At 32.2% G+C, this 17,438-nt stretch overlaps 1 protein-coding gene across 3 annotated transcripts in view; it reads left to right on the forward strand.

The window, feature by feature from the left end:
• LOC114333089 (SRSF protein kinase 2-like) overlaps positions 1–17,438 on the forward strand; it is a 110,670-nt gene that overhangs the window by 29,097 nt on the left and 64,135 nt on the right. For all 3 annotated transcript variants that reach the window (XM_028282918.2, XM_050663635.1, XM_028282917.2), the window contains exon 2: positions 7,158–7,376. In XM_028282918.2, coding sequence (XP_028138719.1) covers positions 7,158–7,376 — 219 coding nt within the window. The remainder of the gene's footprint in view (positions 1–7,157; positions 7,377–17,438) is intronic.

Consider the following 17,438-nt stretch of genomic DNA (forward strand, 5'->3'; position numbering starts at 1 on the left):
TTTCAAAAGTTTTCGAATTATGTATAAGCGATTTAAAATATGAAAAATGCGAAAATACGCATTTTAGAGGCTTGAAAACTTATTATGTAAATTATTAGATTTCAGGTTGCCACGTAGATACTTAAATTAAAGTTTATACATTCAATTTCAAGATTCTTATGCATAATCGGGGCTTATTTCAATATATACCGTTATTTTTTAATTGTTAATTATGCGCCTTTATTCGACTTTAAAGCCGCCGTGCGTCGCACTTTATCGTGCGTCTCTGTCGCACTTATACATATTATACATATTTATGCGAAAAGTTCCCAACAAATACTTGACATTTATTAAAATTTTATAATTTATTATTAACATATTTTTTTAATCATTTATTTATTTATTCAATTAATTATTGTCAATGTGCTAATTAAATAAACCAATAAAAACAACGGACTAAATTGAAATAAGCCCCCGATTACTCATCAGAATCTTGAAATTGAATGTTTAAACTTCAATTTGGGCACTTGGCAACCGCAAAAATAATAATTTACACACGAGTGTTCAAGCTTCGAAAACGCTAATTTTCGCATTTTTCAAATTTTATATCGGTTAAAACTCGAAATCTATCAAGTTTTGGAGAAAAATGAGATCTTTTTTGTTTAGGATGACCCAAACATGCTAAAAACATATTTTCGTAAGCAAAAAAGGTGATGTTTTGGATTTGACAAAATATTGTAACAATTTCTGCCCAAAAATTTTGCAAGATAGGTACCCTTCTGGCTTGTTTGTAGGGAATAATTTTTAACAAGAATCCGCAATATACAAAGAAATCGAATTAAAACAACCACACACAGGTAGCAACAAATCCGGACCCCTGAAGTGTCAGGTTTTCGAAACGGACCCTCAGGGAATCTAATTAGTGACCACTGTAGAAGTGAAGTGCTTTTGTCACGAGAAACTGTTTCTTTCTTAAAATATTATGGAAAAATCTATCAAAATAAAACTATAATTTTATTCTCCATCAAAATAAACATTTTTGCGCCACGTAATATTCATATTAGCTGTTTGGTAGTTGAAATATTGTGTGCTCCACTATTTTTTTTTACATAATTTAGCGTTCTTTTATCCTTGTATTTTACAGCCCAAGTAAAAATATCCATTTTTGCATGCGCATAAAATTGTGTTTATGTGCGTATTATTGATTTTCTAGATAACCATCCAATATCTTTTTCGGTCTACCCACTACTCTCGCGAATAATGTCTATAAAAACTAGAACGTAAGGGTTTACTGATAGAATTTAGTAACTTTGAAATTTGTTATATTCTCATATAACTTGCCACTAGCAAAAATCAAGAGAATATTAAATATTAATATAATAATAATCTGGTACAGGGTAGATTAGGAGCCGCTAGAGGTGAAATTTGCTAATCATTTTAGGCACGAAAGACAATATAATTTAAATAGTAGAGCCTAAAAGAAAACGTATGAACACTGTGCCATCCCTTTTTAGTGGCACATGCGTCGACAGTGGCGCATCAAACCTTCCACTTATGAACGGGATAAAAAAATTAAAAGGGACCCTCCCTCACTCCCGGAATTCATTTTTTTTTTCATTTTTTAAGTTCTATGTGATTAAAAAATAAGACTCAGCGTAATTTTAACACAACACCCCCTCCCCTTCCCCCACCATCAAAAACTTCATTTTTAATTTTTTTAGGTGGGATGCAATCAATTTTAAAATTTCAAAAAATTCATAGGCATAGTTGGGGCTTTTACAAAACATGTCTATTTTTTATAGATCCGTAGGTTGAGTGTAGGGGAGAGTTGGACAAAACGAGATACCATTCTTGTTTATTTTTATTACGGAAAAAATGTTAAAGAAATTATCATATTATTATTTTTTATATGTATAACATTTATTGAAGCACAGAAAAACATATTTTTAGCTATTTTTAATAACTTGAAAATAGTAAAAAAAATATTTATTAAAGTCCTGCACATCCCGTTTTAGCATACCACGGTTGGATAAAACCGAATAGGTTCACAATATTTAATTTTTTGCATAAAATTATCTAAAAAGTATATTTAAGTAGATATAAGGCTGCAAAGCAAAATGTTACCTTTGAAAAAACTCTTTAGTAGTCAGAAACTTAAAAATAGGCATTTTTTATGTTTTATTACAAAATGGGAAATAAGACCTTTTATTTAGGACTAGGTACGTATATCAGAACAAAAGTCACATAAAAATATGTTGTTCTATTCTGCAGTATGAGAACACGCTTTATCGCTATTTAAAAAAAAGAATGTGTGTGTACTTTGTACGGACGTAAGAAGATATTCTTCTATTATATAATAGGTAATTTAAACGAAGTAAATATACTTAAAAGGTTATTTGTACTTATTTTATTTAAAAATAAAACTATCTTTCTTATCTACCACTTTCAAAAAAGAAGAATATCTTAAAAAATTATATAATAATATACTTACAATCATAAAATTTATAAAAAAAATAAAAAAATAATAACTTGCTTGGGGCTTGAACCCACTTCACGTCTACCGCGCCGTACGAAAGTTGACGGCATTTCAAACTGCACCACATTCGCGTATACCTCATGTGGGAATATACACAAACTAAACGTTTACACCATAAATTTATATGAATTTAATAAAATTATTAGTTTGATTTTTGTCCAAATAAAATACAACAAAATATAGAGTAAGAAAACGATATATGAGATGAAGATTTGTAGAAAGTTTGTTCGTAATCAGATTATGTAAATTAAAGCATTGCCTACTAATAGGTAACTACATTATTTTGTTTACATTTTCCAAATAGATAGGTATTGAAACTATTAGGTATTTCCAACTGAAACATGTAGAATTACGTACCTGCGGCTTTTCAAAACTATTTAAAAAGTCACTATAATTATAAATTTGATTTTATTTCTGTCCACACATCAATAAAAACTAATATTATACAATATTTTTGTTTACCGATAACCTCCATATTGAACAATTATTGACAGATCATTTCAAAATTTCAACACCCAATCAGAGCCCGTATAACGACTAATACCATACTGTCGGTGTGCGCATGCGCGAGGATCAATCAAATTTTACCCTCAATCGATTCGCCGCTAAAGAAGAATATCTTCAAAAATTATAGGCCAACAAATAATTAGGTGGATAAAACGGGACATAAAAAACTGTATCCCATTTTATCCAACTTATAAGTGTCCCGTTTTGTCCAACTCACACATTTTTCAAAACAAAAATGGCTCCTGCCTAAACGTGAAAGTAAAATTAGATAGACTACACATGAGAATATTCGTTAATGAGGGCTTAATTAAATATAATAGTTACCGGAATTTTATACGTTTAGATATGTAGGCAATGTAATGTAGAAAACAACGCACTTAAAAGTACAAAGTAACAAAAAAATAGAGTCAAACAATTCTAAACACAACAACTTTTCATAAAATAGTGGCATCGAGGTAAAACGAATTGAGAATGTTTCAATGACGACTGAGAACAAGTTTTCGTCGTTGTCCGATTGATAGCAGCACTAGTTGGGTCTCTAGGCCAGGTATCCCGTTTTATCCGACTATCCCGTTTTATCCAACTCTCCCCTACATAACCTCAAAAAACTTTTTTTTTGGAGGTAGCTAATTTTTTGTCTATTTTGTGTATTTATCAAACACTATATATTTTTAATTTTTTTCAGATTTTTCCGTAAGGTATCTTTATCTTCAAAAATCCAAAAAACTGTTTTTTATGGGACTTTTTAGGGATTGAACGTGTCTCTCCCTTTTTGAAATGTTCTAAAAGACTCAGTTACTTCAATTTACATATAACCTATACAAAACATTGAGTTGATCTATTTTGAAGTCTATTAACTAAGAAAAATCCCCAAGAACGAAAAAAAAACAGTTTTTTGGATTTTGGAAGGTGGCGAACCGTACGGAAAAATCTGAAAAAATTAAAAACATAGTAAAAGACTAAGTTTTTCAACCTAATAAAAATATTTGTAAATTAAATATTTTTAAAAGATTTTTAATTGAAAAATTTTATTGGCCCATTTCCTGGTGACAACCTCCAAGGCTTCTACAATATGCAAGCACATGGATGCTGCAGTGAAGACTAAAGGGAAGGAATTCTACACTATGCAATTCACAACCCCCGTCTGCAGCATGGTAAAGTTCCAACGGAAAATGGACCTAGTTACTCTATAGGAGTAATACTAATATAAAAATAAAAACGTATACCATTTTTATTCATTCAGTTGCGGTGCGAAACCAAAACTGTCTTAATTTTTACTCAGATCAGAGAGTGCAGCCAGCACTCTTATCGACGATTTCACCTCTTGTTAGAGGTTCATCAGAGACTGCATAGGCTGCTTTTCTCTGACCCAGGTAAAAATTTTCGACATATCCATCTCCCACCGCAACTGACGAGATGGTAGTGGGTGCCTAGCGGCATCTGCTAAATAAAAGACTAAGTTTTTCAACCTAATAAAAATATTTGTAAATTAAATATTTTTAAAAGATTTTTAATTGAAAAACTTTATTGGCCCATTTCCTGGTGACAACCTCCAAGGCTTCTACAATATGCAAGCACATGGATGCTGCAGTGAAGACTAAAGGGAAGGAATTCTACACTATGCAATTCACAACCCCCGTCTGCAGCATGGTAAAGTTCCAACGGGAAATGGACTTAGTTACTCTATAGGAGTAATACTAATATAAAAATAAAAATGTATACCATTTTTATTCATTCAGTTGCGGTGCGAAACCAAAACTGTCTTAATTTTTACTCAGATCAGAGAGTGCAGCCAGCACTCTTATCGACGATTTCACCTCTTGTTAGAGGTTCATCAGAGACTGCATAGGCTGCTTTTCTCTGGCCCAGGTAAAAATTTTCGACATATCCATCTCCCACCGCAACTGACGAGATGGTAGTGGGTGCCTAGCGGCATCTGCTAAATAAAAGACTAAGTTTTTCAACCTAATAAAAATATTTGTAAATTAAATATTTTTAAAAGATTTTTAATTGAAAAACTTTATTGGCCCATTTCCTGGTGACAACCTCCAAGGCTTCTACAATATGCAAGCACATGGATGCTGCAGTGAAGACTAAAGGGAAGGAATTCTACACTATGCAATTCACAACCCCCGTCTGCAGCATGGTAAAGTTCCAACGGAAAATGGACCTAGTTACTCTATAGGAGTAATACTAATATAAAAATAAAAATGTATACCATTTTTATTCATTCAGTTGCGGTGCGAAACCAAAACTGTCTTAATTTTTACTCAGATCAGAGAGTGCAGCCAGCACTCTTATCGACGATTTCACCTCTTGTTAGAGGTTCATCAGAGACTGCATAGGCTGCTTTTCTCTGGCCCAGGTAAAAATTTTCGACATATCCATCTCCCACCGCAACTGACGAGATTTAGCAGATGCCGCTAGGCACCCACTACCATCTCGTCAGTTGCGGTGGGAGATAGATATGTCGAAAATTTTTACCTGGGCCAGAGAAAAGCAGCCTATGCAGTCTCTGATGAACCTCTAACAAGAGGTGAAATCGTCGATAAGAGTGCTGGCTGCACTCTCTGATCTGAGTAAAAATTTAGACAGTTTTGGTTTCGCACCGCAACTGAATGAATAAAAATGGTATACATTTTTATTTTTATTTTTAAAAACATAGTGTTTGATAAAATACACAAAGTAGAAAAAAAATACTCTCAGCGATCTACAAACAAAAGTTATACCTTGAATCTCCGTCGTATATCTGCACTTCGAGCTCTATCCCATAGTGATAGTGTCTTAGCATCGATTTTTCGAAGTGTTTTCATCTCTGCTGTTTCTAGCATTCTTTTTGTCCTGTCTGTATCAGGTCGTGTTTCTGCCGCGTATGTCATTATTGGTCTGATGCCGGTTTTGTAAATTCTGCCTTTCACTTCTTTTCCTATATGTTTATTTCTCCATATTGTTTCGTTCAGACAACCTGCGGCTGTTTGCTTTATTCACCTGATCTTCCACTTATGTTTCGAGTATTCCGTAGCATTATAAAATAAATATGCTAACTTTACAGAAATAATGAAATTAGCATTTTAAGTGTTCTTTTATAGTTACACGACTGAGGTGTCATTTTATTGTTGAACAATTAGTACCTACCCAGTGATATAGGTAGTAACTTCATTATTATACAATCGTTGTTATCTTGTTACAAACGTTATTTTTTACTGTTTTAGTTTTTTTACTTTTAAAGTAATATGTTAATATAATTATAAGTAATACTTAATTATGTTGTAATTAACAAATAAAAAAACATTACAGTGGAACCTCGATAAGTCGGATTAATCGTGACCGTGTGTTGGGATACACAGCATCTCAGTAAACATCTTCTTAAGGCAAACTCTTTAATAATTAAATGCCCGTGGTAAAAACAAATATGTTTGTTTTTAATAAATACGATTAACCTAGATTACCACATCGATACATGCTAGTATTTGATACAAGGTCAAGTTGCAATAATAATCAATGTATGTTTGTTAGCAGTCAGCAGTTTTGAATCACTCTCACTTTTGCTTACCAAAACATAAAACAAAACAATCGACCTTTAATTATACTTTCACGGGGAACAGATAAATCAATTAGTAGTTGAGATTCCAGCGAGTAACATCACATTAAGCAAATAATATACCACCAGCTACTTACCGTTAAATACTCCACGTATAAATAAATGTATTAACAGTGAGAGTTATTTACTACATCAACCCTTATGGTCGGGGGGTAACCAACCCCTAATTATCTAATGTGGCTCAGAAGCCAGGAGCCACCATAACCGCGGTCGATCCAGGTTATCGAATATCCGGGTTAGACGATTATTCGATATAATTCGATATGGAAAAATTAATAAAATATGATATACTTGCAGACAAACTCCATTATAATTGCAAAAACTTGAAGTACTTATGCACAGTAGATCTAAATTACGTAAAGTTGTATACAGTATTGTTCATTTCTTGATAAAAAAACTCACGTTAGTTTCGGTTGTGTCAATTTTGTCTGACAAAAATCAGTCCGGGTAAGCCGGACTTCCGGGTTATCGGAGGCCGACTTATCGGGGTTCCACTGTATTATATTAAAACTGATTCATACTTTTTCCTTTCAGCTCGCCTTCGAAAGACACAAGTCTTTTAGATTTAGATGATATACAAAAAATTCGATATATAGAAAATCGGGAAAGTCAAGAGGACGAAAAAGACTATAATACTGGTGGGTATATGCCTATCAATATTGGAGATATTCTTAAAGGACAATACAAAGTTTGTAGAAAACTTGGATGGGGACATTTTTCTACAGTTTGGTTGTGTCAGAATTTATTAAATGAGTAAGTAATATTACTTGATACCTTACTATACTATATCGTATTATACAGGGTGTCCCGGAAAATAGTGCGTTCCTTTAAGGTATGGAGAGAATACACAATTTGGAACAAAAAAGTCCTATACCATTTTTTTCTAAAGTTAACCGTTTCCAAAAAAAAGTTAACATTGTTTTCCATATACCTGTATTTTAATGTTTGGAAATTTTAATAAACTGGCAACATCGTACGCACTACGGCATAATAACATAATAAGAACTCGTTTGTGATTGTGATTAACCGTATTTAAAATAATCCAACCTAATAGTAGGTAATACTTATTATGTATTTACTATTTGTTTACTAAAATTATTTTCTTTTGAAATGTATTGAAATACCTATTGCATAATTTTAAACGAATTACACATATTTTAACATAAAAACACATCTTTTAACTGAACTAGTATTATGTATTTAGTAAGGTTTAAATGGGTTGAATGCTGAGTATTGCTGAGGGCTTTAACTGAATTACATAGTTTTAATAGTTTACAGTGGAACTTAAATACACCAGATAATGTCTCAGTAATTTGTTTACTTGTGAACTGAAATAACTAAGTTGTACTTACTTGAAAATAATTAATATACCGAATAGATGTTTCAAGTAACCTTTCACAAACACCATTCATAGGTAATGTAATAACATAATAGGTAATACACTCACTATTCGAAAACATTTTCGGCATTTACACTAAACAGAATTCTTTTAAACTATCTGTTTACTATCTATCTTCTATCTATTTACGTGGGACTGTCTATGCTTAAATTTGCGTACCGCACATAGTTGTCAGATTTAAATTTGGATACCAAAATACATATTAATTTTTTGGTCAAACGGTTGCATTTAGAAAAAAATGTTATAAGTGTTTTTTGTTCTACATGGTGCCTTCTACCTATACCTTTAAGGAACGCACTATTTTCCGGGACACCCTGTATATACAGGGTGTTTCACGAAGAGCTTATACTAGTATCTATATATCGGAAACTACTTAGACGATATTCATTGATTAAAATTGGTTTGTGGGGATTTAAAGTTAAAGAAAAGAAACAAACTTAAAGAAAATATTTTGACAAAAGTGTTACTTTCGGTTATAAGGAAAATGAACAAAAACTTTGATATTTTAAATGGAACACCCTGTATATTATTGTATATATTATTGCATTTTTACATTCTACGTAAAATTCTAGACAAATTTTTTTTAAAGTACCTACCATCCATCAACGTTTCATATTTTTGGAGTTATTCATCTTTTTTCAAAAACTTTGACAGATAGAGACCAAATTTTTAAAGTTATTAGCTGATTCATTAATAGCACGACAAGCTGATGGAGATATTAACCAAGATTGGAATAAACACCTGTGATTTAAGAATTATTAGCATCTGTACTAGAGTCAAACATCGTCTATCCGGACAGAAGCAGGAAAATTCGACGATATCAAAATCAAACGTGGAGTCCCGCAGGGATGTATACTACCACCACTGCTGTTTAACATTATACTCTGAGGAAATCTTGTAAGAAGCAGTGGATGATGTTGAAGCCGGGATTATTAACAGAGAATGTATCGATAACATAAGATACGCAGACAACACGGTGGTATTCGCTGACAGTTCTGAAGCCCTCCAGAAGTTAATGAATAGAATTATACAGTGTGTCTGCGTAACTTGGAACCATATGGGAAACTTTTTTAATATCAGTTTTACGAAAAAAAACCTAAGAAAAAACCAAAGACGCAATCATCAGATATCAAATTTTATCAACCGTATACGAGGTATGTCAAAAAATATTAATTTCGCTCAAGAGTAAAGTTCCTTTATATTTCACAATATCGAAAATTGTCATTAAGAAAAGTTGTTTGCAATTAAAAATTAGGTTATAATCTGAATTTGCACTCTTCTAATTAAAAAAATTATATTTTTTGAAAATTTTCATCAAATTACGGACACACAACATCATTTTTTTTATGATAGCTAAGTTATTATTAATTTTACGAAAAAAATTTATTCTTTATAAAAAGTTTTGCATAGTGTAGTAACCAAGAAAAAATTATAAGATATAAAATTTTGTCAATTTTATACGAAGTATGTCAAAATGAATATCGCCGAAGAGTAAAGTATCTTAATTTTTCACAATATTGAAATTTGTTATTATAAAAAGTTGTTTAGAATTAAAAAACTACGTTTCAATATGCAATAGTATCCTTCTAGTTGAAATATTGTGAACTATAAAGGTATTTTACTTTTGAGCGAAATTCATACATATTTTTGACATACCTCATATATGTAGAATTGAAAAAAATTTATATCTTATGATTACATCTTAGTTTTTTTGACTATTCAAACATTCTTATAAAGGATACCTTTTTTTCGCAAAATTAATAATATCGGAGTTATCTTAAATAAAAATTATGTTGGGTATCCGTAATTTGAGAAAAATGTTCATTTTTTTTCAATTAGAAGAGTATAAATGATTATTATAACATAATTTTTAATTACAAACAACGTTTCTTTATAACAATTTTCGATATTGTGAAATATAAAGGATTTTACTCTTGAGCGAAATTCATATTTTTAGACATACCTCTTATATTATTGATAAAATTTGATACCTGATGATTGCATCTTAGGTTTTAGACTATGAAGAACACTTTATGAAGAATAACTTTTTTTCGTAAAATTTATATTAAAAAAGTTCCCATATGGTTCCAAGTTACGCAAACACACTGTAGAAGTATTTCAGAGATACAGACTTTCACCAAACATTAAGGAAACAAAATGTATGATGATCTCTACAAAGGAACGGCAATTTGGACGAATCGGAGAACGGTCAATAAATAGAAGTAGTAAAAACATAACCTACCTTGGTACGAACATAAATGAAAATTGGGACCATTCCCTATAAATCAAAAGTAGGATAGAGAAAGCAAGATCTGCATTTCAAAAAATGGCTAAACTACCCAAATGTCATTATTTATTAATACCCATAAAAAACAGGTTCGTACGATGTTATTTCTTTCCTATACTGTTGTACGGAGTTGAGTCGTGGATTCTCACAGACGCCACCAGCAATAAAATTGTGGCTTTCGAAATGTCGCTTTATCGTGGAAGCCTAAAGATATATTATACCGACCACGTTACTGAACAGGGTGTTTTGTTGAGAATTCAAAAATAAAAAAAATCTTAACTACAATAAAAACAGCCAAAATCGAATACCTCGGTCATATCACGAATAACACCGAAAGATATGGACTGCTGCAACTAATCTTGCAAGCAAAAGTAGAAGGAAAGCAAGGACCAGGAAGGTGAAGGATTTCCTGGCTAAAAAATCTACGTCCGTGGTTCAACACAACAACCACAAATATTTTCAGAGCAGCAGTGTGCAAAGTACAGATTGCCATAATGGTTGCCAACATTCGAAACGGATAGACACTACAAGAAGAAGAAGCTCATGCATTTACAATAAGCTTCTATATTTATAATGTCCTGAAAACCTTTGTACATAAAGAGTGGGTACCATTCTTTCACGAATTTACATGGAAATCTAATTTCTAAATACAGGGTGTTCACAAAATGATCACAAATGATATACAATTTCTTTAAAATTTACAAGGTATAATTTTAAATGAAACACCCTGTATTTTATAATTTTAGTGAAAAAAGAGGTGAATAATATTTCAAATATTATTAAGGTTATCTAATTAAGGAATCAGGTATAATCATTATACCTCCATCTTCGATATGTAACGTAGTATATATTATGTTACAGTTCAAGTTGATTATCCAGTTGGAGTTGACTTTTATTAGTTCGAGTCAACTCTAACGGCTGGTTTCAGTAAAAGTTGATTATAAATATAAAATGAAGATTTATATTCAACATTACTAGTAAAAGTAGACTCCAACTAGGAAAAGTATACTCTTCCCAATACCATTTAGTAAAAGTTGATTCTGATTCACACAAACAGCCGATTCTAGAAATTAAATGTTACTGAATATGTTGAAATTAGTCTAGCCTGTATCGTCGCCCCCGTTAAGTAAATTACTCCGATTCGAATTTTTTGCACAAACTTACTCAAAAAGAGGTCCTTATAACAAATCTACTGGGTGCCAGGCAGTACCTTGATCGATAAATTGTTTAAACAATTTTTTTTAGACAAATTCAAAAAATAATTTTTTCACTTCGAATAATTTTTTTTTTAGATCATTTGGGTTATTCTGAGCAAAAAAGGTATTTTATGATTTTTCTCTAAAATTGATTGTTGTCGAGTTATACGCGATTTAAAATTTGAAAAATGCGAAAATAGCCATTTTCAAGGCTTAATAACTCAGTTAAAATCCATTAATATGAAAGTCAGAAAGTGACCAAATCAAAGTTTATAGCCCCCTCTACAAGTTCCAGCAGAAATTTTTGTCACTACTTTATTACTAAGCTGTTATCTTTAATTATTAACAATGAGCGCTAAGTGCGTATTAGGCGGCCGACAATGGTGAGTGCTAAAGAGATGCACCATTCCGGCCGTCCAATGGTGAATCTCACTCGTACTCACATTGACGGCAGCCTCAATACACGCTTAGCGCTCATTGTTGATAATTAAAAATAATATCCTATTAATGAAATAATGACAAAAATTTCTTAAGGATCTTATAGAGGTAGCTTTAATCTTTGATTTTTTTAGTTTCTGACTTTCATAATATATAATATCGTATGACATTTTTGCCTTTCGGACAGTTCCGGCGCCAATTACATCTTTAACCCTGTTTCAAGTAACTAGTGTCGATGTACACTAGCTCAGGGGGACCGACGGCTTTACGTGTTCTCCGAGGCACGGTGAGACGGTTCGTGTCATTATTGGAAATGAAAATGGTTTGTCTTTGGCAGGGCTCGAACTCACGTGCACTGGCGTATGAGGCCAGCGATTATGCCGTTACTCCACGGCCGCTCGCTCGACTTTCACAATAATTATCTTTAACCGAGTTATTAAACCTTGAAAATGGTTATTTTGGCGTTTTTCAAATTTTAAGTCGCTAATAACTCGACAACAGTCAATTTTAGAGAAAAAACGGCCCAAAGGATCTAAAAAAAATTTGTACGAAGTGAAAAAATTATTTTTGCGAATTTGTTTAAAATCATAGTTTATCGCCAAACGTCACTAAAATCATTCATTATTGTACTCATTTGCCCTTATTTTCGGCAGTAAAATAACACTTTGTTGTATTGAAAGAAGAATGTTACTTTACCTGCCGCGATTATTAATCAAATTAACCGAGATTAAATGTAAGTGGGCAATGGCAGCAATCGATTATTTATTTGAGTGAAAATAAAATTTATTTACTTTAATTATTAAAAATATTGTACAAAATTTATCTTATTATTAATAAAATTTATGTCAAAAAGTAAAATTCTGTAGTGTTTCGCAATTATATTCATACAAAATAAATCAAAACTTTACAGATTTAGTAATTAGGTAGGTATACAATATTGATAACTATCGAATAAACATCAAAACCGGCCATCATGCAAAAGTCATCTGTCATTATTGTCATACGAATTTTTTATTTCGTCTAAAATTAAAAAAATTTCCTCAAAGTTGTAAGTAAGTGTTAATGTTTTTTATGATTGACGATACAATTTTGTACGCACCACCTCAATACTCTTTATCGAACGCGTATGTTGCTCGCTTCGCTTCCTCTGCTCGTAATATCAGACTCGTTCGATAAAGAGCCACTTTACTGACTTGGTACATAAATAACTATTATTATGCCTATCATTAATATATCATTAATACATAAATAGCTATTAAACAATTTTTCGACCGCGGTACCGCGTGACACCCTGTGTATTTGTTATAAGGATTGTTATACGGATGTATTTCTTTTGAGTAAGTTTGTGCAAAAAATCAACCTAACGGGGGCGACGTTACAGACTATACTAATAAGTAGTTGAAACGGTCAAAACAAAGAAACGCACACTCATCAAAAATGCACTTGAGATTCTCGTATAATCAACATTTACTGAATCGATCCAGGAAGAGTCAACTCCAACTAGTAAAAGTTTATTTAAATTTTTAAAATCAACTTTTACTGCTCGTTTCAGTTGGAGTTGACTCCAACTAGTTGGAGTCAACTCCAACTGAGAATCAACTTGAACTGTAACATATATATAATCAGTTACTCGTTTTACCCTAAGGTGTACGAGAATTACTCCCAGGGTTACCCCTAAGAGTTTACACTTAAATTTCATGTACAAATTTTCCCCACTTTTTTTTGTCTCTTGCTAATATTTTTGCTTCCGTCCACGTTTTTCCTCTCTTCTTAAGTGTGTCTCCAATCACGTCATCCCATGTTTTCCTTGGTCTGCCTCTTCCACGCTTGTGTTGAATTCTTGCTTCCCACACTTGTCTGACTGGTCGGTTGTCATTCATTCTCTGCAAATGTCCCCACCAACTTAATTGTTTATTTTCTACAAACTCCAACACAGACGGAATTTTTAATTCTGCTCTGACATCTACATTTCTTATTCTATCTCTCCTAGTTATTCCCTTGACCTTACGTAAATATTTCATATCCATCGCTTGTATTCTGCTTTTTTCTCTGTCATTAAGGACCCATGATTCAGACCCATAAGTTAGAATTTGTCTGAATATACCTTTGTATACATTCATCTTTGTAGCTTTTGATACTTCTCTTTTACTTATAAATATTTTATTTAATGCATGGCATGTTCGAGCCGCCTTCTCTATTATGTCATTTATTTCAACATTATGTTTGCCTGTTTCTTGTATAATTACTCCCAAATAGCGATACTGCGACACTTGCTCCAGTTCTTCATCTTGTAATTTAATTTTTAGATTTTGTTGTTCATGTGATACTGCCATTACTTTGGTTTTACTTTTATTTATCTTCATCCCATTTTCTGCTAGTATGTCGTTCCATATTGTAAGGTTTTCTTGCAAAACTCTTTCACTTTCTGCTGTAATGACAATATCGTCTGCAAATGGACATTCCGTGATTTCTATTCTCTGATTTTTAAATCCTACATACAGCTTTCTTTTTATTTTATTGTTACACTGTTTCAGGATATTATCCATAAAAAAAATGAATAGTAAAGAGCTCAGCACACCACCTTGCCTCAGACCTTCAGCGGTTTTGAAACTAGTTGATTTTGAATTTTGGCTTATGACACAATTAACATTATTTTGATATAGGCTTTGTGTAATCCTTATTAATTTTTCATGGACGTTTTTTAGGTACAACGTTTCCCAAATCTTTGCTCGTGGCACTTTATCAAATGCTTTTTCCAGGTCTATGAACGCAAAGCACACCTTTTGTTCTTCTGATACGACTTTGCAATTATTTGTTTAATTGTAAAGATGTGGTCTTGTACGCTTCTGCCTTTTCTAAATCCTCGTTGCGTTTTACAGAGGGTAGGTTCTACCACCTACTATTGTTCTTAGCTTTTTTCAAGAATGTGTTCATATACCTTCAGAGCTGTGCTTAACAGAGTTATTCCACGATAATTTCTACAATCATTCTTGTCACCTTTTTTTAAATATTGGTAATATTAATCCCATTTCCCAGTCTTTTGATATCACTTCTTCTTTAGCTGCTTTATTCATTATCTTTAGCAGCAATTCAGTGCCCCTCGTTCCTAGGCTTTTAATCATTTCTGATGTTAATTTGTCTTGCCCTGGTGCCTTTCCTAGTTTTAGTTTTCCTATGGCTTCTTTTAATTCGTCCATTGTTATGTAGTCTTCATCGTGGCTTTGGTGTTGATGTCTAGTCGCTATTACCACTTTCTCTTTTTCTTCTGTACCTTCCAGTAGATCTTGAAAATATTCTTTCCATCTATTCATTATCTTCATTTCTTCCGTTAATAGTACACCATCTGAACTTTAGATTGCCGTTGAGTTGTGTGCCTTTCCTTTTCTCATTGTTTTTATGGCTTTATAAAATACTTTTTGATTCCCCTTACTATTTTTTTCAATCTTCTCACCGAATTCCTTCCATGACTTCTCTTTCGCTAATCTAACTAGTTCATTGACTTTTATTCGTTGTTGTTTGTATTCTTCATAATTTGCAGGTGTTCTTTTGCTTAAGTATTTTTGCCACTTATTCTTCTTCGTTTTTACTGCCGCTTTGATATTGTCGTTCCACCAAGAGGTCTGTTTCTTATTCTTGATTGTTCTGCACGTTCCACATGTTTTCTTGGCAGGCAGCATTGATTACCAAATCTTTAAATATTCTCCATGTTTCCTCAGTATTTCTAACTTGGTTATAGTCAAAATTTTCTTCTATCTCCTTATTTAGCAATTCTGCAAATTTTTTGGCATATTATTTATCTTTTAGTTTGTACGATTTAATTGTTTCAGTTGTCTGTTTTTTGCTTTTGACGTGTGTCTTGTACCTCTGTTTCTCCTTCTCTCTTTATGTTCGATATAAGTAAGTAGTGGTCACTATATATTTCTGCTCTCCTTGTTACTCTTGTGTCTTTTACAGCATTTCTGTTACTTGCCTCTACTAGTACGTAATCTATTATACATTTCTAGATTCTTGTACCCTGGTATATTTGTGTATATCTCGATGTTCAAAGAATGAATTCGTAATAATCAGATTATTTAATAAACAATAATCTAGAAGTCTGATCCCATTATTATTTCGTATATCTTCACCGTGCACACCTAGCACTGTTGGGTATATATCGTCTTTTTTACCAACTCTGCCATTAAAATCTCCCGCTCCTTTAGCTAACTCTAACTCTGTCACATTACTCAATTCATTCCAGAAATTATCTTTTACTTGAACTCTATCGTCTTCGTTTGGGCCATATACTGCTATAATTGTACTTACTTGGTTTTCTCCAGTTTTTAATTCTATTGTCAGTATTCTCTCTGACCACGCTTCCCAATTTTGGATTTTGTCTGCCAATTTGTGATTAACTATACATCCTACACCTGCTGCAGCTCGTTCTCCTTCAGCAATTCCACTATAAATTAATATATGTCCATCTTCCATTTCTACGATTCCCTTTTCTTTTTTCTTTGTTTCCGTGATTACTAAGATATCAAGTTCAGCATTGTTAAATTCATAAATAAGTTCGTATTCTTTTCCGTTAATAGATCTTATATTCCATGTACCCAGTTTCCAAATCTTTCTACCATTTGCATTTCCTTTGATTCTCGGGATTGTTGTCAGATTTCCTTGTGGCCTTGGTAAAAGGCCTACTTTTGCAGTTTTTTGATCCCCGTGGAGGATTTTCATGATCTCTAATCAGTTTATTTTCTTTATCATTCCATATATATTTCTCATCATTTATAAATAATTTTTGGAAACCTATTTTTACCTTTTTGTTATTTTTCTTTTCGTACTCTGCTTGGTTCTTTATGGTTTTTTGTATTTTTCTCTCTTTCTGTGTAAGGTCATTATTGATGTAAATCTGATTTCCTCGTTTTAGTTTTAATTTTTGTTTTTTTTTCATAATTTTCCTTTTTTGCGCTGCATTCTCAATTTGCGCAATACATTTATGTTCGTTTATTTTGGTAACACTTGTAATATTTGTGTCTATATTTAAATTCTGCTGAAGAAAATCTTGAACTTGTTTCGTACTGTTTTCTATACTATTTGGTTCAATTTTTAAACCCGTTATGATTATATTTTTTGCTCTCTTCTCTTTTTCAATTTGTTCTATTGTAACGTAGTACGGGCATTTAATTTGTGTATTATTTGATAAACGTTTGTCTGCCATTACTTTAAACAAATATCTACGACACTACAGGATATCTTCCTAATATGACGAAATGCCCCTGATGATGCTCTAGGAGTAAAGTATACTTGAGCAAGATTTAATAAATTCAGTGGTCGACATCTGCCTTTTATTTCCATAAAATTCAAATATTGAATTATTGTAAACAAAACTGTCAGTCTAAAACTATCCTGTCAAATTTTTTAATCTTATATAGTATTCGTATAATATAGTAAATAATAATAATACCGTATGGCATTTTTGCCGGGTAGATCCTTTCGGATTGTTCCGGTGCCAT

This window comes from Diabrotica virgifera, chromosome 10 (genome assembly GCF_917563875.1).
Source record: "Diabrotica virgifera virgifera chromosome 10, PGI_DIABVI_V3a".
Taxonomy (NCBI): domain Eukaryota; kingdom Metazoa; phylum Arthropoda; class Insecta; order Coleoptera; family Chrysomelidae; genus Diabrotica; species Diabrotica virgifera.